The sequence below is a fragment of the Bos taurus genome, chromosome 25 (genome assembly GCF_002263795.3).
Source record: "Bos taurus isolate L1 Dominette 01449 registration number 42190680 breed Hereford chromosome 25, ARS-UCD2.0, whole genome shotgun sequence".
In the NCBI taxonomy this organism is placed as follows: domain Eukaryota; kingdom Metazoa; phylum Chordata; class Mammalia; order Artiodactyla; family Bovidae; genus Bos; species Bos taurus.
In genome coordinates this window covers 19724719-19748241 of record NC_037352.1, presented here as the reverse complement: position 1 = coordinate 19748241, position 23523 = coordinate 19724719, and the positions used below count along the sequence as shown (strand labels likewise).

General features: G+C 39.6%; 1 protein-coding gene across 2 annotated transcripts in view; it reads right to left on the bottom strand.

Moving 5' to 3' along the window:
* MOSMO (modulator of smoothened) overlaps positions 1-23523 on the bottom strand; it is a 75978-nt gene that overhangs the window by 21697 nt on the left and 30758 nt on the right. The window contains exon 2 of one of the 2 annotated variants that reach the window (XM_015460345.3): positions 14248-14347. The exons of the other annotated variant lie outside the window; for it this stretch is intronic. Within the exon in view, the coding sequence (XP_015315831.1) occupies positions 14248-14347 (100 nt within the window). The remainder of the gene's footprint in view (positions 1-14247; positions 14348-23523) is intronic. 2 annotated transcript variants of the gene reach the window in all.

Here is a 23523-nt window from a genome sequence, read left to right as displayed (position 1 = left end):
CTATAGCATGCCACGCCCCTGTCCTTCACTATCTTCTGGAGTTTGCTCAAATTCATGTCCATCTGCCGCCCCCTTTTCCTTTTGCCTTCAATCTTTCCCAGCATCAGAGTCTTTTCCAGTGAGTCAGCTTGTTGCATCAGGTGGCCAAAGTATTGGAGCTTCAGCTTCAACAACAGTCCTTCCAATGAATATTAAGGACTGAATTCCTTTAGGATGGACTGGTTGGATCTCCTTGTTGTCCAAAGGAGTCCCAAGAGTCTTCTCCAGCATCACAGTTCAAAACATCAATTCTTTGGCACTCAGCCTTCTTTACGGTCTAACTCTCACGACCATACATGACTACTGGAAAAATCATAGCTTTGACCATATGGACCTTTGTCGGCAAAGTGATGTCTCTGCTTTTTAATATGCTATCTAGGTTTGTCACAGTTTTCCTTGCAAGGAGCAAGCATCTTTTAATTTCATGGCTGCAGTCACTGTCTGCAGTGATTTTGGAGCCCAAGAAAAGAAAATCTGTCACTGTTTCCACCTTTTCCCCTTCTAATTGCCATGAAATGATGGGACCAGATGCCATGATCTTAGTTTTATTTTAATCTTTTTAAATTATGAAAGTATGATAACACATTTATAGGAGACTTGGAAGATACAGAACAAGGTTACATATAGTTCCACTACATATTACAATTATTTTTAAGTAGATAAATTAAGATTTTTAGTTGGAATTTCAGTAACAAACTCTCAAAAATTAATAGAAGCAATATACAGAAAAGTAGAAGGATACAGTTGATGTGAAAAGCACTGTGAACCAATTCAATATAATTAACATTTATACAATCTTTGCACAACAGCAGGATACACATTCTACTCAAGTACCCACAGACTGTAAACTAGGAGACACTGGATCATATCCAGGGACATAAAACAAGGTGCAAAAATTTCATGGTCTAAAGGTACTGACTGGGAAAGGAGTATGTCAAGGCTGTATATTGTCATCCTACTGATTTAACCTATATGAAGAGTACATCATGTGAAATGCCATGCTGGATGAAGCACAAGCTGGAATCAAGATTGCTGGAAGAAATATCAATAACCTCAAATATGCAGATGACACCACCCTTATGGCAGAAAGCAAAGAGGAACTAAAGAGCCTCTTGATGAAGGTGAAAAGGGAGAGTGAAAAAGTCGGCTTAAAACTCAACATTCAAAAAACTAAGATCATGGCATCTGGTCCCACAAAATCACAGCAGATGGTGACTGCAGCCATGAAAGTAAAAGATGCTTGCTCCATGGAAGAAAAGCTATGACAAACCTAGAGAACATATTAAAAAGCAGACACACTACTTGGCCGACAAAGGTCCGTATAGTCAAAGCTATGGTTTTTCCAGTGGTCAGGTATGGATGTGAGAGTTGGACCATAAAGAAAGCTGAGTGCTGAAGAATTGATGCTTTTGAACTGTGGTGTTGGAGAAGACTCTTAAGAGTCCCTTGGACTGCAAGGAGAACCAACCAGTCCATCCTAAAGGAAATCAGTCCTGAATATTCATTGGAAAGACTCATGTTGGAGCTGAAGCTCCAAAGTATTGGAGTTCTCCAATCAGTTCCACCTGATGCGAAGAACTGACTCATTGGCAAAGACTCTGATGCTGGGAAAGATCGAAGGCAGGAGAAGAGGATGACAGAGGGTAAGATGGCTGATGATATCACCAACTCAATGGACATGAGTTTGAACAAGCTCTGGGAGTTGGTAATGGACAGGAAAGCCTGGTGTGCTGCAGTCCATGGGGTCGCAAAGAGTCGGACACGACTGAGCAACTGAACTGAACTGAGAAAGATACTGAAATCATACAGAGTCAGTTCTCTCATCATGGTGGAATTATGTTAGAAATCAGTATCAAAAGATATTTGAAAATAACCCACATATTTTCAAGTCAATGTGACATTTACCAAGAGAGATCTTTGACTTAGCTATTGAAAGCCTTAAGTTAGACTGAAAAAAACAGAGGGTAATTGCAGAGAAGAAAGCATTTAAATGAGAAATTACTATCAAAATGAGAAATTAATATTAAAGATAATTTAAACAATATCCACCCCATGCATTTGGAAATTAAATATCCAATTTAAGTAATGGGTGTATCTAAGAAGTCATAATAAGGAAAATTAGAAAATATCTGTAAAAGAATAAAAATGAAGAGAATTTACCAGAATTTGCTGCATGTAGCTGAAGCTGCTCAACACAATTAAATATAATATGGAGTCTTAAATACGGTATGAAAACAAATAATGGACATGAGCGTAAAATTCTGTGAAATTTGAACAAAACCTGTACTTTAGTTAGTAATACTATATTACCCGTTAACTACTTTTTCTTTTTGTATAACATAGTATTTCTCTGTTTTCTCAGAACTGCATTAGAAGTTTCAAGACTCATTCAATTTTTTTAATCACTAAGATTATAAATTTTCTAGATTTTTAGCAGTAATACTAGATGTTAAAATACATGGAACTACATAAAAATTTTGAGTGAACATATATTAGAAATCTAGCATTCTATTCACACTAAGTCAAAAAAGTGGAATCAAAATGTCATAAAATTTGTTAGCTAGGCAAAATTTCATAAATGTTTTAAAATATATATTATATATACAAAGACACAAGCTTTTCTACTAGGCTTGAGAAAGAACAATAACAAAAATAAAGATATGGAGAGATTTGAAAACATAAATAAAATGAGAACACTGAATGTAAAATAGGAAAAGTGAAACAAATTAGATAAAAATAAAAGATCATCATATAGTCTAGTTGTTTTTAAACATGGCTGCTCATTAGAAACATACCTGGAGGCATCTGTATTTTTTAAAAAATTCAAGATCATTCTGTTATGCATGCGGATTTTAAATGGTGCTAAGTTTTTCTATTAAAGGAAGTTTTAGTGATATACAATTCTACTATTTTCTGTTGAAGAATCATGATACAGTGGTATTAACTGAACAATACTTATTATATTATCACAATAGTAAAAGATGTTTATCAATTGTCACAATCAATAGCCACACAAAAAATAAAAGATAATTACAATTGCCATAATCACAGATAACTAACCAATCTGATCACATGGACCACAGCCTTGTCTAACTCAATGAAACTATGAGCCATGCTGTGTAGGGCCACCCAAGATGGACGGGTCATAGTGGAGAGTTCTGACAAAATGTGGTCCACTGGAGAAGGGAATGGCAAATCACTTCAGTATTCTTGCCTTGAGAACCCCATGAACAGTATGAAAAGGCAAAAAGATAGGACACTGAAAGATGAACTCCTCAGGTTGGTAGGTGCCCAATATGCTCCTGGAGATCAGTGGAGAAATAACTCCAGAAAGAATGAAGGGAGCCAAAGCAAAACCACCACCCAGCTGTGGATGTGACTGGTGATGGAAGTAAAGTCCTATGCTGTAAAGAGCAATATTGCAAAGGAACCTGGAATGTCAGGTCCATGAATCAAGGCAAATTGAAGTGGTCAAACAGGAGATGGCAAGAGTGAACGTCGACATTTTAGGAATCAGTGAACTAAAATGGACTGGAATGGGTGAATTTAACTCAGATGACCATTATATCTGCTACTGTGGGCAAGAATCCCTTAGAAGAAATGGAGTAGCCATCATAGTCAACAGAAGAGTCTGAAATGCAGTACTTGGATGCAATCTCAAAAATGACAGAATGATCTGTTTCTGAGGCAAACCATTCAGTATCACAGTAATCCAAGTCTATGCCTAGACCAGTAACGCTGAAGAAGCTGAAGTTGAACGGTTCTGTGAAGATCTACAAAACCTTCTACAACACCCAAAAAAGATATCTGTTTTATTATACGGGACTGGAATTCAAAAGTAGGAAGTCAAGAAACACCTGGAGTAACAGGAAAATTTGGCCTTGGAGTACAGAATGAAGCAAGGCAAAGGATAACAAGAGTTTGCCAAGAGAACGCACTGGTCAAAACAAACACCCTCTTCCAACAACACAAGAGAAGACTCTACACTTGGACATCACCAGATAGTCAATACCAAAATCAGATTGATTATATTCTTTGCAGCCAAAGATGGAGAAGCTCTATACAGTCAGCAAAAACAAGACAGGGAGCTGACTGTGGCTCAGATCATGAGCTCCTTATTGCCAAATTCAGACTTAAATTGAAGAAAGTAAGGAAAACCACTAGAGCATGTATGACCTAAATCAAATCCCTTACAATTATACAGTGGAAGTGACAAATAGATTCAAGGGATTAGATATGATAGACAGAGTGCCTGAAGAACTATGGACGGAGATTCGTGACATTGTACAGGAGGCAGGGATGAAGACCATCAGCAAGAAAAAGAAATGCAAAAAGGCAAAATGGTTGTCTGAGGAGGCCTTACAAATAGCTGTGAAAAGAAGAGAAGCGAAGGCAAAGGAGAAAAGGAAAGATATATCCATTTGAATGCAGATGGGTATATCTGCATGGGTATATATATACCCATTTGAATGCAGATGGGTATATATTCCCAAAGAATAGCAAGGAGAGATAAGAAAGCCCTCCTCAGTGATCAGTGCAAAGAAATAGAGGAAAACAATAGAATGGGAAAGACTAGAGATCTCTTCAAGAAAATTAGAGATACCAAGGGAACATTTCATGCAAAGGTGGGCACAATAAAGGACAGAAATGGTATGGACCTAACAGAAGCAGACGATATTAAGAGGTGGCAAGAATACACAGAAGAACTGTACAAAAAAGATCTTCATGACCCAGATAATCATGATGGTGTGTTCACTCACATACAGCCAGACATCCTGGAATGAGAAATCAAGTGGGCCTCAGGAAGCATCACTACAAACAAAACTAGTGGGGGTAATGAAATTCCAGTTGAGCTATTTCAAATCCTGAAAGATGATGCTGTGAAAGTGCTGCACTCATTATGCCAGCAAATTTGGAAAACTCAGCAGTGGCCACAGGACTTTTGGAAAAGATCAGTTTTCATTCCAATTCCAAAGAAAGGCAATGCCAAAGAATGCTCAATCTACTGCACAATTGCACTCATCTCACACGCTAGTAATGTTTAAAATTCTCCAAGCCAGGCTTCAGCAATACGTGAACCATGAACTTCCAGATGTTCAAGGTTTTAGAAAAGGCAGAGGAACCAGAGATCAAATTGCCAACATCCGCTGGATCATGGAAAAAGCAAGAGAGCTCCAGAAAAATGTCTATTTCTGCTTTAATCACTACGCCAAAGGCTCTGACTGTGTGGATCACAACAAACTGTAGAAAATTCTTCAAGAGATGGGAATACCAGACCAGCTGACCTGCCTCTTGAGAAATCTGTATGCAGGTCAGGAAGCAACAATTAGAACTAGACATGGAACAACAGACTGGTTCCAAATAGGAAAAGGAATACGTCAAAGCTGCATACTGTCACCCTGCTTATTTAACTTATATGCAGAGTACATCAAGAGAAATGCTGGGCTGGATTAAGCACAAGTTGGAATCAAGACTGCTGGGAGAAATACCAAATAACCTCAGACATGTAGATGACACCACCCTCATGGCATAAAGCGAAGACCAACTAAAGAGCCTCTTGATGAAAGTGAAAGAGGAGAGTGAAAAAGTCAGCTTAAAACTCAACATTCAGAAAACTGAGATCATGGCATCTGGTCCCATCACTTTATGGCAAATAGATTGGGAAATAATGCAAACAGTGACAGACTTCATTTTTTTGGGCTCTAAAATCACTGCAGATGGTGATTGCAGCCATGAATTTAAAAGACACTTGCTACTTGGAAAAAAGTTATGACCAACCTAGACAGCATGTTGAAAAGTAGAGACATTGCTTTGCCAACAAAGGTCCATATAGTCAAAGCTATCCTTTTTCCAGTAGTCAGGTATGGATGTGAGAGTTGGACTATAAAGAAATCTGAGCGCCGAAGAATTGATGCTTTTGAACTGTGGTGTTGCAGAAGACTCTCGAGAGTCCCTTGGACTGCAAGGAGATCCAACTAGTCCATCCTAAAGGAAATCAGTTCTGAATATTCACTGGAAGGACTGATGCTGAAGCTGAAGCTCCAATACTTTGGCCACCTGATGCAAAGAACTGACTCATTGGAAAAGACCCTGATGCTGGGAAAGACTGAAGGTGGGAGGAGAAGAGGACGACAGAGGATGAGATGGTTGGATGGTACCACTGACTCAGTGGAGATGAGTCTGAGTAAACTCAGGGAGTTGGTGATGGACAGGGAGGCCTGGGGTGCTGCAGTCCATGGGGTCGCAAAGAGTTGGACATGACTGACCAACTGAATGGAACTGAATTACAATTGCAAGCTATAATGGAAACATGATTAACCTAAGAATATAAAATAATTACATGCAATACAGGGGGTTAAGTAGAGTGATGTAGTGACCTCAGTGTTTTTGAATGTTGAGTTTCAAGCCAGCTTTTTCACTCTTCTCTTTCACCCTCGTCAAGAGGCTCTTTAGTTCCTCTTCACTTTCTGCCGTTGAAGTGATACCATCTGTATATTGGAGTTGTTGATAATTTCTCCCAGCAATCTTGATTCCAGCTTGTAATTCATTCAGTTTGGCATTTTGCATAATGTACTCTGCATGTAGGGCTTCCCACGTGGTGCTAGTTTAAAGAACCTGCCTGCCAGTGCAGGAGACATAAGAGATGCAGGTTCGATCCCTGGGTCCAGAAGATCCCCTGGAAGGGGAGCATGGCAACTCACTCCAGTATTCTTGCCCAGAGAACTCCATGGTCAGAGGAGCCTGGCGGGCTACAGTCCACAGGATCACAAAGAGTTGGACATGACTGAAGTGACTTAGCATACACACCCTCTGCATATAAGTCAACAGGGTGACAATATACAGCCTTCTCATACTCTTTTCCCAATTTTGAACCAGTCCATTCTAACTGCTGCTTCTTGACCCACATACAGGTTTCTCAGGAGACAGGTAAGGTGGTCTGGTATTTCCATCTAAGAATTTTCCACAGTTTGTAGTGATCCATACAGTCAAAGCTTTTAGTGTAGTCAGTGAAGCAGATTTTTTTTCTGGAATTCCTTTGCTTTGTCCCTAATCCAATGAATGTTGGCAACTGGATCTCTAGTTCTTCAGCCTTTTCAAAACACAGCTTGTAGGTATCTGGAAGTTCTTGGTTCACATACTACTGAAACCTACCTACCTTGAAGGATTTTGAGTATAACCTAGTTAGCATGTGAAATGAGTATAATTGTATGGTAGTTTGAACATTCTTTGGCACTGCCCTTCTTTGGGACTGGAATGAAAACTGACCTCCAATCCTGGCCACTGCTGAGTTCCAAATTTGCTGACGTGTTGAGTGCAACAGCTCAGCAGCATTATCTTTTAGAGTTTAAGTAGCTCAGCTGGAATTCCATCACCTCCATTAGCTTTGTTCATAGTGATGCTTCCTAAGGCCCACTTGACTTCACGTGACAGGATGTCCGGCTCTAAGCGAGTAAGCACACCATCCTGGCCATCTGAGTCATTAAGGCCTGTTTTGTATTGTTCTTCTGTGTATTCTTGCCAACTCTTGTTAATCTTTTCTGCTTCTGTTAGGTCTTTACCGTTTCTGTCCTTTATCATGCCCATCCTTTCCTGAAATGTTCCCTTGGTATCTCTCATTTTCAAGAGATCTCTAGTCTTTCCCATTTTATTGTTTTCCTCTGTTTCTTTGCATTGTTCACTTAAGAAAGCCTTCTTATATCTCCTTGCTATTCTGTGGAATTCTGCATTCAGTCGGGTATATCTTTCCCTTTCTCCTTTGCCTTGTGCTTCTCTTTTCTCAGCAATTTGTAAAGCCTCCTCAGACAACCACTTTGACTTCCTGCATTTCTTTTTCTTTGGGATGGTTTTGGTCACTGCCTCCTGTACAGTGTTACAAACCTCTGTTCATAGATCTTCAGGCACTCTACCAGGTCTAATCCCTTGAATCTATTTGTCACCTTCACAGTATAATCATGAGGGATTTGATTTAGGTCATACCTGAATGGCCTAGTAGTTTTCCCTGCTTTCTTCAATTTAAGTTTGAATTTTGCAAAAAGGAGCTCTTGATCTGAGCCACAGTCAGCACCAGGTCTTATTGTTGCTGACTGTATAGCACTTCTCCGTCTTTGGCTGCAAAGAATATAATCAATCTGATTTTGGTATTGACCATCTGGTGATGTCCATGTGTTGGGTCGGCTCTTATGTTGCTGGAAAGGGGTGTTTGCTATGAGCAATGTGTTCTCACTCTTGCCATTTCCTGCTTGACCACATCTAATTTACCTTGATTCATGTACCTAACAGTCCAGATTCCAATGCAATACTGTTCTTTACAGCATTGGACTTTAGTTTCACCACCAGATACATCCACAACTGAGCATCATTCCTGCTTTGGCCCAGCTGTTTCGTTCTTACTGGAGCTCGTAGAAATTGCCCTCCACTCTTCACCAGTAGCAAACCGGACACTTTCCAACCTGGGGCGGGGGGGTGGGGGGAGGTGGTGCACATCTTCCAGTGTCGTATCTTTTTGCCTCTTTTTACAATTCACGGGGTTCTCGTGGCAAGAATACTGGAGTGGGTTGCCATTTCCTTCTCCAGTGGACCACATTTTTTGTCAGAACTCTTCACTATGACCTGTATGTCTTGGGTGGCCCTGCAGGGCAAGTCTCATAGCTTCATTGAGCTACGCAAGGCCCTTCACCATGACAAGGCTGTGAGCCATGATGTGGATTCTTTTTTGTCAGTTACCAAATATTATACTACCCACCAACGACCACAGCCAACATTAGAGAATTCAATACAATTTATTTATAACATCTTATGGGAAAACACAAATGAACAATGAACTTTTTGGCCAACCCAATACAAATGTCATGGGAGATCTAGTCCAAATATTGTTCTTCTGGAAATCCTCTGGTGGTCCAGAGGTTACGACTCGGAGGTTTCCCTGCTGTGGCCTGGGTTTAATCTCTGACCAGGATCTAAGATCCTGCAAGCCACAAGGGGAGGTAAAAAATACCAACACAAATACTATTCTTGTGATTTTCCCACTCTGGTAAAGTGTCATGAGAAAATATGCGGCATTTTTCTCAAATACCCAAACTTCACACTCTGAATTAACTACAGATGATAGACAGAATCTTGACTGTGTGATAAGAGATTACAGCAAACACCAAATTCTTTCCTTTCACTTAGTTATATTATTGCTATTAAACATACGTTCATCAGATAATGCAGAATAACTTGTTAAGCTGTTTGAAAGCTATCCTTATTTAACATGAGGGCCAGTGAAGGGCAGCACAGGATATTGGCTAACAGCATAGTAAGCCATAGTAAGTCTGTTTGGGGTACTGTCACTAGCTCTGCAGCTTCGGGCAAGTAACTTACCCTCTCTTACTTTCTTCATCTGTAAAATGGAGATGCTAAAGAGTACCTATCTTACAGGCTACTGCAGATTAAATGAGTTTAATATTATAAAAAGCTTAGGACAATGTGTGATACACAGAAGTGCTTAATAAATTAGTTATTAACACTGAGAAGATGTTTCATACAAACAAGACACTTCTGGCTACCTAACTTGGGGAATAGGTAACTAAACCCTTTCAAGGGGTTACATTCTATACAACTATTTTTAGAGAATTGATATTTCAGAATTTCTCAAACCTACCTCAACTGAATACATATTTGAGGCAATCAAGGCATCTTAGGCTATCTCCTCATTTGTAAATAGAGATCTTCTATTATCTACATGGGCTTCCCGGGTGGCTCAGTGGTAAAGCATCTGCCTGCCAATGCAAGAGACTCAGGTTCAATCCCTGGGTGAGGAAGATCCTTTGAGGGAGGAACTGACAACCCACTCAGTATTCCTGCCTGGAGAATTCCATGGGCAGAGAAGCCTGGCGGGCTACAGTCTATGGGGTTGCAAAGAGTCAGACAAGAACGATTAAGCGATTGAGCAGGCACGCATGCACACATTATAATACAGGGTTGCTAGAAGTATTTAGGAAGTTAAATACAGTATAAACAGCATAGTGCCTAGGTGTTCCTCCCACTTAGTTTCAACTGATTCCTACGGATCCAAATCTAGAGAAAGCTGAGCAGACTGGTTTCCTTTGCCCTGGGCCAGGGCCCTACATTCACTTGGTAATTTCTGGTGCTCAGGTGAAAATAAAGACCCTCCATGTGTAAAATGCCGGCAAGCACCATATGAATTGTGATCAAAGTCCATAAAAACTTGAGTATGGAGAAAATCAATGTAATTATGAGTGAAAATTATACAGGAACTATCTTTTGAGTTGAAGGGTAAATTTTAAATACTTATAAAATACTCTGTATATGCAGTTTATTATTCCATGAAGTGAGATAGGTTAAAAGCATTAAAAAAAGGTGTAAGTAAATCTCCAGATGACAGAGTCATGATGAATTATCAAGAGAAGAAACATGTTTTTAGGATTATTTCTTACTTTGAAAACTGTCAGGTCCACCAGTCAGAAGCCTAATGCTGCTTGTGCATGCATGTTTAGCCGCTCAGTGGTGTCCAACTCTTTGTGATCCTTTAGACTGTATCCGGCCAGCCTCCTCTGTCCATGGAATTTTTCAGCCAAGGATACTGGAGTGGGCTGCCATTCCCTCCTTCAGGGTATCTTCCTGACCAGGGACTGAACCCACATCTCCTGTGTCTCCTGCACTGAGTGTGTCTTTACACACTGAGGCCCAATGCTCCTCAGAGGGGCTTAAATTCCTCCTCGGTGAGTCTGTTGCATCTCCCAGAGCAGCTGTTTTGGACCTTTCCATTCTTTTCAAATTCTCTTATGCCTGGCCAGAGTAGATGAAGTTTCTTCTCACTTAAAGGTAAAAAAAAAAAAACCGAGGTCATGTAAATGAAGCAACCACATTTGCCCTCGTTTTCACCTGAAAACATCTGTGAAGCTCAGTGCATAATCTCAGAATTTCTCTATACTTCCTCTTCCTGTGTGTTTTTGTTATTGTTGCTGTTGTTTTAAGAGCTTAACAGCAATTTTCATAGTGATCTTTTAATTGTGTATAGTTGATGTAACTTCCGATTTCTTTGAAAGGAGATGAACTCCTCCCTCCCAAAGCTTTCCTGTTGTTCAGTCACTCTGTCCTGTCTAACTCTGCAACCCCAGGGACTGCAGCACGCCAGGCTTCCCTGTCCATTACCATCTCCCAGAACTTGCTCAAACTCATGTCCATTGAGTCAGGGATGCCATCCAACCATCCTGTCCTCTGTTGTCTTCTTCTCCTCCTGGCCTCAATCTTTCCCAGCATCAGGGTCTTTTCTAATAGTCAGATCTTTGCATCACGTGGCTGAAGTATTGAAGCTTCAGCATCAGTCCTTCCAATAAATATTCAGGGTTGATTTCCTTTAGGATTGACTGGTTTGATCTCCTTGCAGTCCAAGGGCCTTTCAAGAGTCTTCTCCAACACCACAGTTCAAAAGCATCAATTTTTTCGGCATTCAGCCTTCTTTATGGTCCAACTCTCACATCCATACATGACTAATGGAAAAACCATAGCTTTGACCAGACAGACCTTAGTTGGCAAAAGAACGTCTCTGCTTTTTAATACCCTGCCTAGGTTTGTCATAGGAGAAGGCAATGGCAGCCCACTTCAGTACTCTTGCCTGGAAAATCCCATGGACTGAGGAGCCTGGTGGGCTGCAGTCCATGGGGTCGCTAGGAGTCAGACACTACTGAGCAAATTCACTTTCACTTTTCACTTTTGTGCACTGGAGAAGGAAATGGCAGCCCACTCCACTATTCTTGCTGGAGAATCCCAGGGACGGTGGAGCCTGGTGGGCTGCCATCTATGGGGTCGCACAGAGTCGGACACGACTGAAGCGACTTAGACGCATCAGCAGCAGGTTTGTCATAGCTTTACTTCCAAGGAGCAAGCATCTTTTAATTTTGGGGCTGCAGTAACCATCTGCAGTAATTTTGGAGCCCAAGAAGATCAAGTCTGTCACTGTTTCCATTGTTTTCCCATCTATTTGTCACGAAGTGATGGGACCAGATACCATGATCTTAGTTTTCTGAATGTTGAGTTTTAAGCCAGCTTTTTTACTCTCCTCTTTGACCTTCATCAAGAGGCTCTTTAGTTCCTCTGCTTTCTGCGATAAGGGTGGTGTCACCTGTATATCTGAGGTTATTGGTATTTCTCCTGGCAATCTTGATTCCAGCTTGTGTTTCATCCAACCTGACATTTTGCATACGTACTGGGCATATAAATTAAATAAGCAGGGTGACAATATACAGCCATGACATACTCCTTTCCCAATTTTGAGCCAGTCCATTTCAAACTGTTGCTTCTTGACATGCATACAGGTTTCTCAGGAGGCAGGTAAAGTGGTCTGGTATTCCCATCTCTTTAAGCTTAACCTTTACCTAATTTCCTTCCCACCCTTTCTTTTGACTTCAGTTGCCTCCTGGACCAGAGTGTCTTAGTATTTAACCATATCAGCATCTCTTTAATGGTGCATGTATGCACCTTGGGGGGTGTAGAGGGGGTTTGCTGTCATTGTTCTTTAGTTGCTAAGGGATGTCTGACTCTTTGGAGACCCCATGGACTGTAGCCCGCCAGGCTCCTCTGTCCATGGGATTTCTCAGGCAAGAATACTGGCGTGGGTTGCCATATCCTTCTCCAGGGTATCTTCCCGACCCAGGGATCAGACCCATGTCTCCTGCATTGGCAGGTGGACTCTTTACTGCTGAGCCATCAGGAAAGTACAAGGAGGGGGTACTTGTTTTAAAATGCTGATTATCTGGTTCTCAGACCTACTGAATCAGATTCTCCTTATATGCAACATTTTAAAGAAAATCCTCTTTTTTTTTTTTTGTGCCATGAGGCAAGTGGAATCTTAGTTCCCTGACCAGGGAACAGTGGACCAAACCTGTGCCCCCTGCAGTGGAAGTGCAGAGTCTTAACCACTGGACCACCAGGGAAGTCCCAGTAAAATCCTCTTGTTGTCCTTATGCACATTAAAATTTGATAACTGTCTTAGACTATGGATCTTTCTTCTCTCTACAAATGTAATGTTTATGTTTTTATATATAAAAAAAAACAAACTATACTTCTTTTAAGTGAGTATTCAGATTGCCACACTGTTTCTCTTCCTTTATTTTGAAAATTGTTTATTTATTTTTAGTTGCGCTCTCTCTAGTTGCAATGAGTCAGAGCTACTCTTTTCTATGGTACACAGGCTTCTCACTGCGGTGGCTTCCCTTGTTGTGGAGGACAGGCTCTGTCACACGAGTGGACTCCAGCAGATGCAGCATATGGGCTTAGTAGTTGTGGCTGCAGGCCCAAGAGTGAGCAGGCTCCAGTAGTTGGAGCGCACGGGCTTAGATGCGCTGAGCCTTGTGGAATCCTCCCAGACCAGGCATCAAACCCTCATCCCCTGCACTGGCAGGAGGATTGTTATTCACTGTACTACCACTTCTCTACCTTCAGCTCTGGGAGGTGGAGAGGAGGGGTAATTTATCTCATTAACTCATTCCTTACATCCTCTGTAACATGATTTTCACTTAATTGCTCTATGTAGGTTGTTCTTTCCAAGATCGTTCTTGTCCTCTCAGTTTCTACATCCAAAGATCTTTTCCAGTCCTCATTTTCTTTAGCTTTTCTGTAGCTTGTGACACTGGCAGGTCCTTCTTCCTGGCTCTGTCTTTGCCATCCTGAAACCCTACTCCTGGTGTTCTTCCGTCTCTGGGGCTGCCTCTTCTGTTTAGTTGCATCTTCCCCCTTAAATGTCATAAATCCCAAAGCCTTTAATTCTTTACAGAATTTTAGCCTCATCTTCTACCTGCTTGGGTGTCTTACTATTACTTCAGACACACAATGCATATAAGAGGTAACTTTCTGATTTCCCGGTTTTCTTCATTCATTCAAATATTTACTACCCATCACTATATATGCTAGGCACTGTCCTAAGTATCGGACATAAAAAGTTGTAAAAGGAGATGAATGCAGACACTCTTAATAATGAAACTGTCACTGCTTCAATCACCATTTTGGAAATCATGAAACTATCCTGTTGCTTGCCTCATTCTGTCCCTTCTAATATATTAAAAATTATTCTTTCTTTGCAATTTTTGTTTGTTCCTTCCATATACACTACTATCATCTGTATCTAGATCTTCTAATATTGAAATTATTCTAATAACTTAACTAGTCCCTCTTCTTCTAGTCCCTCCTTCTATTTCATTTATTCACCATATATTTACTAAATGCCTTCTGTGGGCAAGGCACTCTTCTGGGTACTGGGATACAGCAGTAAGGCAAAGAACATCCTTGTTTTCATGAAGAATATATCCTGGTGGAGAGAGAAAGGAAAAAAAAAAAGAATTGTAGATAGTCACAAATGTCACTATAATCCTAGAAAATTATATGGGGTTAGGGGTTAAAGAAGAGGAGGAAGCAAATCTTAGATTCTCAGAGTGGTTAGGGAAGGCCTCTGTGAAAGGCTGGTATCCAGCTTAGATCCTATCACATGACTGATTAATTTCCTCAAAACACCACTTTCATGTTATCTCTCTGCTAATTGTTCTTTTTGCTTTTATTGTAAATGCAATCATTACTTTCTTAATTTTTACAGGCTATCTACTAATTATAAAACAAAGGCCAAAATTCCCAACTAACTTTCCAATTTAATTTTCTAAAAATCTACAGATTCTGCTTCAACTCAAAGTTACTAAGTGCTGAATAGGATATGTCTGCCATTGTATTCTTTTCCCTTCAAAAAATACCCAACTGAATGCATATTCCCAACAAGTATTGTCATGTCCTTTTTACAAATAAAAAGGAAAGAAACTTGCCTAAGATCATTCAGCTAGTAAGTGACAGGACTGGCCCACAAATAACAATAAAAGCTGCTATTTATTAACACTTATGTGCCAAACTATGTGTTAAGGGACTTACTTGTTTGTCTTTTTTATTCCTTATCACTGAGAGAGGCATTATTATGATTAGAAAATTGATATGATTAGGTGTTGATTTAATTATTAGGAAACTGAGGCTTAGAAAAGCATAAGTAATCTTCAGAAATCACTAGTGGTCAAAATAGGATTAAAACTGAGACATGTCTGATTTAAAAGTCTATTAAACAACTATGCTTAATCAATTCAATGTCATGTGGAAAACTCCAACCCTGGATCAACATAATGATCTCCTTTTCCCACATCTCCACTTACTCTGCTGAACTCTACTAGGAAAAAATATATAACCAGAAGACTGGGATCATTAAAAAAATTTATGTCCCATAGGCCCACCTAGGCCTTCATTATGACCTAGAAATCTTCCTGCTTTTCTACTCAGCTCACTCTCTCCCACTCTCTACAGTGGCTATCTCAACCTTTTCCACTCTCCTAAAACTTCCAACCTTATCATCCCCTTTTCACTCCTAACAAATGATACCTTCCATTACACTGCAAAGAAAATATAAGCCACTGGAAGTAAACTCCCTCAAATTTTTACCATCATATCTAGAAATTAACTTTATCTGCTTGATTCTTACTTCCTTTCCTTTTGTCACAAAGGAAAGTGTACCTTGTCTCCTGAAGTCTATCCCTCTGCTATGCTGTCTACCACTCTGCTTTGTATCATCAGGATCCTTACTCAAACAGGAATTCCTTCTCAGACTTTCCTGGTAGCCCAGTGGTTAAGAATCCTCCTGCCAATGCAAGGGACATGGGTTTGATCCCTGGTTGGGGAAGATTCCACATGCCTGTGTGCCACAACTACTAAAGCCCGCGAGCCTAGAGCCCATTTTCTGCAACAAGAGAAGCCCTCACTCCCCACAACTAGAAAGAAGCCCCCACTCCCCACAACTAGAGAAAGCCTGTGTGTAGCAACGAAGACCTAGTGCAGCAAAAAATAAATAAGAATTCCTTCTCTTTGAAGCATTATCAACCCCTCCCTTTCTACTGACTCCTTACTACCATCAAGATAAGCTCAACTCTTCTCTAGCTAAAACTGACCCACCCCAGACCCCACATTCTTTTCTATTTAACTTACCTCCCTCTCCCTTTCACTGGCAAAATTCCATCTCCACTGCTATCTTACTTCACCTATTAGTCATTTCTCAACCCACTATGAATGAGGCTCTTACTCTGCCACTTCACTAAAATGTTTCACCAGGGCTATTAAAAATCTCTTTAAAACTAATTTAACTTTACTTTGCTAACACTGCTGACCATTTCTTTCTTCTTGAGGGCTCTTTCTCCCCAAGATCGAGATCTTCTTCCACAAGATCAAATTTTCTTTTGGTTTTCCTCTTAAGTCTAGCACATGGACACATGAAACTACACAGGTGATAAAACTGCAGAACTTATTAATACATAAACAGAAGTGACTACAAGTAAAAGTAAGGAAATATAGATAAGATCTGTGGAATACATCAATGTCAATCATCTAGTTGTGATATGATGCCACAGTTTTGCAAAAATGTAGATACAGAATAGGAATAGACTAGGAATAGAAACGAACTTCCTCAACTTGATAAATATCATACATGTATATTATAAATGTAACAGTAGGATATATGTACATATATCAGTGTTAGCATACTTAATGTAGAAAGACTGAATGTTTCTGCATAAGATCAGGAATAAGACAAGGATATCTATTCTTGCTGCTTCTATTCAGCACTGTTAAGCTAAGGCAACTGGGCAAGAAAAATAAATTTATGGAAACACTATTAGAATAAACGACTGTAAAAAGATTGTAGGATATAATATCAATATATAAAAATTGTGTTCCCATATACTAGTAATGAACAATCTGAAAATTAAGAAGGTAATGATTGCATTTACAATAACAGCAAAAAGAACAAAACACTAAGGAACAAACTTAACAAAATAAATGGTTAACTTCTGGTTTCTAGACCAGTGTGTAAGGAACTTAGATGTTGTCACTCTTGCCCACAGAACAAGAAAGTGACAAACTCAATGTCAACAACTTTTCATAGATCCATCAGAGAACTGAGGACACAGGACAACTACAACTACTGAATCCCGTGCGCCTAGAGTTCATGCTCCACAGCAAGAAGCCCACCTCAATGAGTGCCTGTGCACTGCAACTAGAGAAAAGCTGGAGCAGCAGTGAAGACCAGCACAGCCAAAAATAAATAAAATAAAAAACCCTGAAACAGAAATGAAGACTGTCTTTGATGGGCTCATCAATACAGTACACACAGCTGAAGAAAGAATCAGCAAGCTGGAAATGTCTATAGAAAGTGTTTGAACTGCAAGGAGAAAAGAGAATGAAAAAGATAGAATATCTAAGAGCTGTGAGACAATGACCAAAGATATAACATAGCATAGTGAGAACACAGAAGGAGAAGAAAGAAAAAAAGGAACAAAAGAAACATCTGAAGTAATGGTCAAGAATTTCCCAAAATTAGTGACAAGTGGCAACCATAGATATAGGAAACTCAAAAAATCAAGCAGGATAAGTATCAAAAAACATACAAGAGACTTCCTTGGTGGTCCAGTGGTTAAGCATCCGCTTTCCAATGCAGGGGATGCAGGTTCGATCCCTGGTCAGAGAACTAAGATCCACATGCCATGGGGCAACTAAGCCCTTACACCACAATGGCTGAAGCCTAGGAACTCTACAGCCTGTGCTCTGCAACTAGAGAAGTCCTGGCACGACCCAGCACAGACAAAAAAAAAAAAAGAAAAAGAGAGAGAGAAAGAAAACAGTCTGTGCAAAGTAATAACATTCAGTGAAGTGAATGACAGTGATGTTGCAAGGAGGAACTGGGAATTTAATACTCTATAATAAGGTAGCTGCACTGCCTCTGAAGCGGTATTCAACATACTATTATTTAAAGAGGCCTTGGATTAGCTATAAATATACACTACAAACTTGAGGTCAGCCACTAAAAAATTTTTTTAACTATAACTCTTTTACACTGAACACTACAAAATGTTGCTGAAATTAACAAAGTTTTAAATAGATAGTAAGATGTCCCATACCCATGGACTGGAAGATTTATTAGATAATAGTTGCCCAATTGATTTATAGATTCAATGTGATCTTTATCACAATTCCCCGATGGGTTTTTTGTTTTCTGTTGTAACAATCAATAAGATGACCCTAAAATTTATATGGAAATATAAGGGACTTACGAATGGTCACAAACATTTTGAAAAAGAACAAAGTTCAAAGATACACTTTTTTATTTCAAAATCTACTATAAAACTACAGTAATCAAGACTGTGTAACAATGGCACAAAGACAGACAGTGATCAATGGAGTAGAACTGACAGTCCCAAAATAAACACTCACATTTATGGCCAGCTGATTTTTAACAACAGTGCCAAGACTATTCAGTGAAGAAAGAATAGTCTTTTCAACAAGTAGTGATGGGACATATGTGAAAAAATAAATGCAGACTCTTGCTTCACACCATATACAAAAATTAACTCAAAATCGAAAAGAAATCGGAATGTAACAGTTAAATCTCTGAGAAGAAACTTAGGAAAAGACCTTCATGACAGTGGATTCTTAGATATGACATCAAAAGCACAAGCAATAAAACAAACAGTAGATAGAATGGACTTCACAGTTAAAAACATCTGTGCATCAAAGGATTCCATGAAGAAAGTGAAAAGATAACCCACAGGACAGAGGAAAATATTTTCAAGTCAAATGTCTAATAATTATCTTTTATAACTCAATAATAAAAAGACAATTCAATATAAAAATGGGCAGAGGATCAGACATTTTTCCAAAGACAGAATAGAAATGGCCAAAAGCATATGAAAAGTGCTTACCATTATTAGTCATCAGGGAAATGGAAATCAAAAGCACAATGACAAACTACTTCATATCCACTAGGATGGCTATAATCAAAAACACAAGTAACAAGTATTGGTGAAATGTAGAGAAATCAGAATCCTCATACATTGTTGGCAGAAATGTACATTGGTGCAACCACTTTGGAAAACAGCCTGTCAGTTCCACATAAAGATATGATCAACAATGGAACAAAATAGAAAGCCCAGAGATAAATCCACACACATATGGACACCTTATCTTTGACAAAGGAGGCAAGAATATACAATGGATTAAAGACAATCTCTTTAACAAGTGGTGCTGGGAAAACTGGTCAACCGCTTGTAAAAGAATGAAACTAGAACACTTTCTAACACCATACACAAAAATAAACTCAAAACGGATTAAAGATCTCAACGTAAGACCAGAAACTATAAAACTCCTAGAGGAGAACATAGGCAAAACACTCTCCGACATACATCACAGCAGGATCCTCTATGACCCACCTCCCAGAAGATTGGAAATAAAAGCAAAAATAAACAAATGGGACCTAATTAAACTTAAAAGCTTCTGCACATCAAAGGAAACTATTAGCAAGGTGAAAAGACAGCCTTCAGAATGGGAGAAAATAATAGCAAATGAAGCAACGGACAAACAACTAATCTCAAAAATATACAAGCAACTCCTACAGCTCAACTCCAGAAAAATAAATGACCCAATCAAAAAATGGGCCAAAGAACTAAATAGACATTTCTCCGAAGAAGACATACAGATGGCTAACAAACACATGAAAAGATGCTCAACATCACTCATTATCAGAGAAATGCAAATCAAAACCACTATGAGGTACCATTTCACGCCAGTCAGAATGGCTGCAATCCATACCCAGAGGGAGGGTATGGGGAGGGAGGACGGAGGAGGGTTCAGGATGGGGAACACAGGTATACCTGTGGCGGATTCATTTCGATATTTGGCAAAACTAATACAATATTGTAAAGTTTAAAAATAAAATAAAATTTAAAAAAAAAATAAAAAAATAAAAAGAAGCTTTTAAGTAAAAAAAAAAAAAAGATATGATCAAGCAATTTCACTCCTAGGAAAGCAAGAGAACTGAAAACATATGTCCACATAAAAATGTGTATGTTAGTGTTCATAGTAGCATCACTCATAATAGCTACAAAAGGTAGAAACAACCCAAATGCTCATCAATTGATGAATTACTGAACAAAATGAAGTTTATCTATACAATGGAACATTATTTGGCCATAAAAAGAAGTGAAATACTGATACATGTTATGACATTGGATAAACAGGAAAGAAGCCAGTCACAAAAGGGTTATATGATTCTATTTACATAAAACCTGCAGAATAGGTTAGGGCTGGAATATTTGAGGGGGTGGTGATAGTTGAGGGCACAGGGTTTCTTTCAGAGGTGACAAAAATGTTCTAAAGCTGACTGGTGATGGTTGTACAACACTGAATATACTAAAAATTGTACACTTTAAAGGGACGCACTATGTAGCATGCAAAATATCTCAATAAATCTGTTTTTTTTTTTTAAAAGAAAGAGATGGAAAAAATAAGCTCTTCATCATCTAGTCCCTATTTCCCCATCATCCTTTGACACTACTCTTCCCTTCAAACTACAGTAATCAGGCACACTGAGCTTTCAGGTTCCCCAAATAACAACTTTAAAACAAACAAACAAAACAAAACAAACTTCTGAGACTTTAAACTTGCTTTTCCTTCTACCTGGAACACTCTTACATCCTTCCCGTCTCTGGTCAACTTATTCTTTAGATCAACTTATTCTTTGGATGTCACTCTTCCATGTTCCTAGCCATTTCTAACATTTCAAGCCTGAGTTAGAGGCATTCCAGTGTGCTCCCACAGCAATATGCATTTACTACTATTTTAGCACTCTTCTAGTGTGTGAGATGAGTGCAATTGTGCGGCAGTTTGAGCATTCTTTGGCATTGCCTTTCTTTGGGATTGGAATGAAAACTGACCTTTTCCAGTCCTGTGGCCACTGCTGAGTTTTCCAAATTTGCTGGCATATTGAGTACAGCACTTTCACAGCATCATCTTTCAGGATTTGAAATAGCTCACCTGGAATTCCATCACCTTCACCAGCTTTGTTCGTAGTGGTGCTTTCTAAGGCCCACTTGACTTCACATTTCAGGATGTCTGGCTCTAGGTGAGTGATCACACAATCGTCATTATCTTGGTTGTGAATATCTTTTTTGTACAGTACTTCTGTGTATTCTTGCCACCTCTTCTTAATATCTTCTGCTTCTGTTAGGTCCATACCATTTCTGTCCTTTATCGAGCCCATCTTTGCATGAAACGTTCCCTTGGCATCTCTAATTTTCTTGAAGAGATCTCTAGTCTTTCCCATTCTGTTGTTTTCTTCTATTTCTTTGCATTGATTGCTGAGGAAGGCTTTCTTATCTCTTCTTGCTATTCTTTGGAATTCTGCATTCACATGCTTATATCTTTCCTTTTCTCCTTTGCTTTTCGCTTCTCTTCTTTTCACAGCTATGTGTAAGGCCTCCCCAGACAGCCATTTTGCTTTTTTGCATTTCTTTTCCATGGATATGGTCTTGATCCCTGTCTCCTGTACAATGTTACGAATCTCATTCCATAGTTCATCAGGCACTCCATCTATCAGATCTAGGTCCTTAAATCTATTTCTCACTTCCACTGTATAATCATAAGGGATCTGATTTAGGTCATACCTGAATGGTCTAGTGGTTTTCCCTACTTTCTTCAATTTAAGTCTGAATTTGGTAATAAGGAGTTCATGATCTGAGCCACAGTCAGCTCCTGGTCTTGTTTTTGTTGACTGTATAGAGCTTCTCCATCTTTGGCTGCAAAGAATATAATCAATCTGATTTCGGTGTTGACCATCTGGTGATGTCCATGTGTAGAGTCTTCCCTTGTGTTGTTTGAAGAGGGTGTTTGCTCTGACCAGTGCATTTTCTTGGCAAAACTCTATTAGTCTTTGCCCTGCTTCATTCCGTATTCCAAGGCCGAATTTGCCTGTTACTCCATGTGTTTCTTGACTTCCTATTTTTGCATTCCAGTCCCGTAAAATGAAAAGGACATCTTTTTTGGGTGTTAGTTCTAAAAGGTCTTGTAGGTCTTCACAGAACCGTTCAACTTCAGCTTGGTAATGCTGTTCAACTTCAGAAAGGCAATGCCAAAGAATGCTCAAACTACCGCACAATTGCACTCATCTCACATGCTAGTAAAGTAATGCTTAAAATTCTCCAAGCCAGGCTTCAGCAATACGTGAACCGTGAACTTCCTGATGTTCAAGCTGGTTTTAGAAAAGGCAGAGGAACCAGAGATCAAATTGCCAACATCTGCTGGATCATGGAAAAAGCAAGAGAGTTCCAGAAAAACATCTATTTCTGCTTTATTGACTATGCCAAAGCCTTTGACTGTGTGGATCACAATAAACTGTGGAAAATTCTGAAAGAGATGGGAATACCAGACCACCTGACCTGCCTCTTGAGAAATCTGTATGCAGGTCAGGAAGCAATAGTTAGAACTGGACATGGAACAACAGACTGGTTCCAAATAGGAAAAGGAGCATGTCAAGGATATATATTGTCACCCTGCTTATTTAACTTATATGCAGAGCACATCATGGAAACGCTTGACTGGAAGGAACACAAGCTGGAATCAAGATTGCCGGGAGAAATATCAATAACCTCAGATATGCAGATGACACCACCCTTATGGCAGAAAGTGAAGAGGAACTAAAAAGCCTCTTGATGAAAGTGAAAGAGGAGCATGAAAAAGTTGGCTTAAAGCTCAACATTCAGAAAACGAAGATCATGGCATCCGGTCCCATCACTTCATGGCAAATAGATGGGGAAACAGTGAAAACAGTGTCAGACTTTATTTTGGGGGGCTCCAAAATCACTGCAGATGGTGACTGCAGCCATGAAATTAAAAGACGCTTACTCCTTGGAAGGAAAGTTATGACCAACCTAGATAGCACATTCAAAAGCAGAGACATTACTTTGCCAACAAAGGTCCGTCTAGTCAAGGCTATGGTTTTTCCTGTGGTTATGTAGGGATGTGAGAGTTGGACTGTGAAGAAGGCTGAGGGCCAAAGAATTGATGCTTTTGAACTGTGGTGTTGGAGAAGACTCTTGAGAGTCCCTTGGACTGCAAGGAGATCCAACCAGTCCATTCTGAAGGAGATCAGCCCTGGGATTTCTTTGGAAGGAATGATGCTAAAGCTGAAACTCAGTACTTTGGCCACCTCATGCGAAGAGTTGACTCATTGGAAAAGACTCTGATGCTGGGAGGGATTGGGGGCAGGAGGAGGAGGGGACGACAGAGGATGAGATGGCTGGATGGCATCACTGACTCGATGGACGTGAGTCTGAGTGAACTGTGGGAGTTGGTGATGGACAGGGAGGCCTGGCGTGCTGAGATTTATGGGGTCGTAAAAGAGTCGGACACGACTGAACGACTGAACTGAGCTAGCACTCTTCTTACTGAATTCCAACTAACTGTTTGTTTGTCGCTTTCACTAAAACTGAATCTTTATTGCATCTTATCCTAGAGTAGGTAAAAAATACTTTGTAAAAAATGGAATAAGTCAGAATCACTTTTGTGACCATTTGTCAGCTCAATAGAATACTTAAAAAAAAAGTTCTGAACTGGAAATATTTAATTGTAAAGAGAAAG